Source organism: Seriola lalandi, unplaced genomic scaffold (genome assembly GCF_002814215.2).
Source record: "Seriola lalandi dorsalis isolate HSWRI2012SDOR001 ecotype SW California unplaced genomic scaffold, Sedor1 jcf7180002052125, whole genome shotgun sequence".
NCBI lineage: Eukaryota > Metazoa > Chordata > Actinopteri > Carangiformes > Carangidae > Seriola > Seriola lalandi.
The window spans coordinates 17,326-18,839 of NW_019522678.1; the positions used below are offsets into that span (position 1 = coordinate 17,326).

Below are 1,514 nucleotides of genomic sequence, written 5' to 3' on the forward strand. Positions count from 1 at the left end.
CTGCAAGGTTTGGATGGTGGGTCCAGGTGGGCGGGGCTTGGTGACTGCTTTGTTGTGACATCACAAAGTTCCAGAAGTCCTGACGGCTGGTTTTAAGGCTCAGTTTCTGAATACAGGCTGTGTGCATTTCTCTGTGGACTGAGGCTTTGATACTTTCACAGTATTAATATAGAAGCTAGAGCTGATCTCTAATCACACTACACATGGACACAGACCTTTACACTGCAGGAGCTTTAAGTCTTTTCAGCATTATATCACAGTTAACATTTCGTTTTTCTACTTGTTTAGTAGATGAACTTAATTTAAAATGAAGTTTTTGTTATTATTAATTGTTTGTCTGTTGTTTGGAAAGTTGTTATTTAAGAGAAATGTCGTCATGTGGGATGTAAAGGTATTAATCATGTGGTAAAAGTTTAGTTTTTCTCTCTGCTCTGTTTCAGCTGACCGGAGTCCTGGACGACTGCTTCTGTGACGTGGAGAGCATCGACGTCTTCAACAACTTCAACATTTACCCTCTCGTCCAGAAGCTGACGGAGAGAGACTACTTCAGATACTACAGGGTAAACTCTAAATACAACACGGCTCGGTGTACGCATGAGTGACTGTCTCATGTGGCTCGTAATGTTTTATCCTCTCGTCTGTTGTGAAGTTGTAACAGAGGTGGAAATCAGATTTGTAAAATCAATTATATCGAACTTAAAAATTTTAAAAAAGAAAATCTTAAAAATCAGATTTTTACATCACAATTTTCAGTTGAACACGTCTGTGACTCTGGTCGGTAACGAGCAGCTCGTTCACATTTTCCTCCTCTCTCTCTCTCTCTCTCTGTCTGTCTCTCTCTCTCTCTCTCTGTCTGTCTCTCTCAGAGTTTAGTGTAATGTGGCGTTCAGACTGACAGCGTGATGTGCGCTGCGCTCGCCGCTCGGTTCGGCGGAGTCGCTGTGGACCGAGCAAAAATAGTGTTTTCAAAACATCTAGCGAGACACGTCTCTACGAAGCGGGACGCTCCCGGTGTAGAGCCACTGAGGGGGAACACGACAAAGCTATGTTTACGTTCTTTTTGTCCCACTTCAGTGGCGGCTACGAAGGCGTGGCCCATCATAGCCGCCGTAGACCTTGAAGGCCGAACCGTAAAGATACGGTCTGGTCTGCAGAGCATTTTCTCTTCGTTTTTTTTACATTTTAAGGTCCTTAAACAGTTACTCACCTTAAAACTCAAAACATTTAAAAGCGTAGCCTAATCATTGGGCTTTTTTTTTACGCAATGAATCTTGGGATATGTTGGACCCCAGGAAAAGAAAGACGTGTTTCTCATTCGTATTTGAAGGAGCCTTTGAATTGGGACACAGCTGTTGCCCACCTGCAAGCTCTGCAGACTGTTAAAACCAGGCTGTGCAGTTTAAAACGTACCTGAAGTACTTGGGTGGAAATCTGTTTCCAAGATGGAGCTTTCCTCCCGAGGTCGATACGAACATGAACTTGTTTCATATAATTCAGGGAATTCAGTAAAAAAA

The 1,514-nt window shown here is 42.9% G+C and overlaps 1 protein-coding gene across 1 annotated transcript in view; it reads left to right on the top strand.

Annotated features, from left to right (window-relative positions):
* Nucleotides 1-1,514, top strand: part of ero1b (endoplasmic reticulum oxidoreductase 1 beta) — a 17,532-nt gene that overhangs the window by 3,845 nt on the left and 12,173 nt on the right. The window contains exon 2 of the mRNA XM_087172214.1: nucleotides 441-560. Within this exon, the coding sequence (XP_087028340.1) occupies nucleotides 441-560 (120 nt within the window). The remainder of the gene's footprint in view (nucleotides 1-440; nucleotides 561-1,514) is intronic.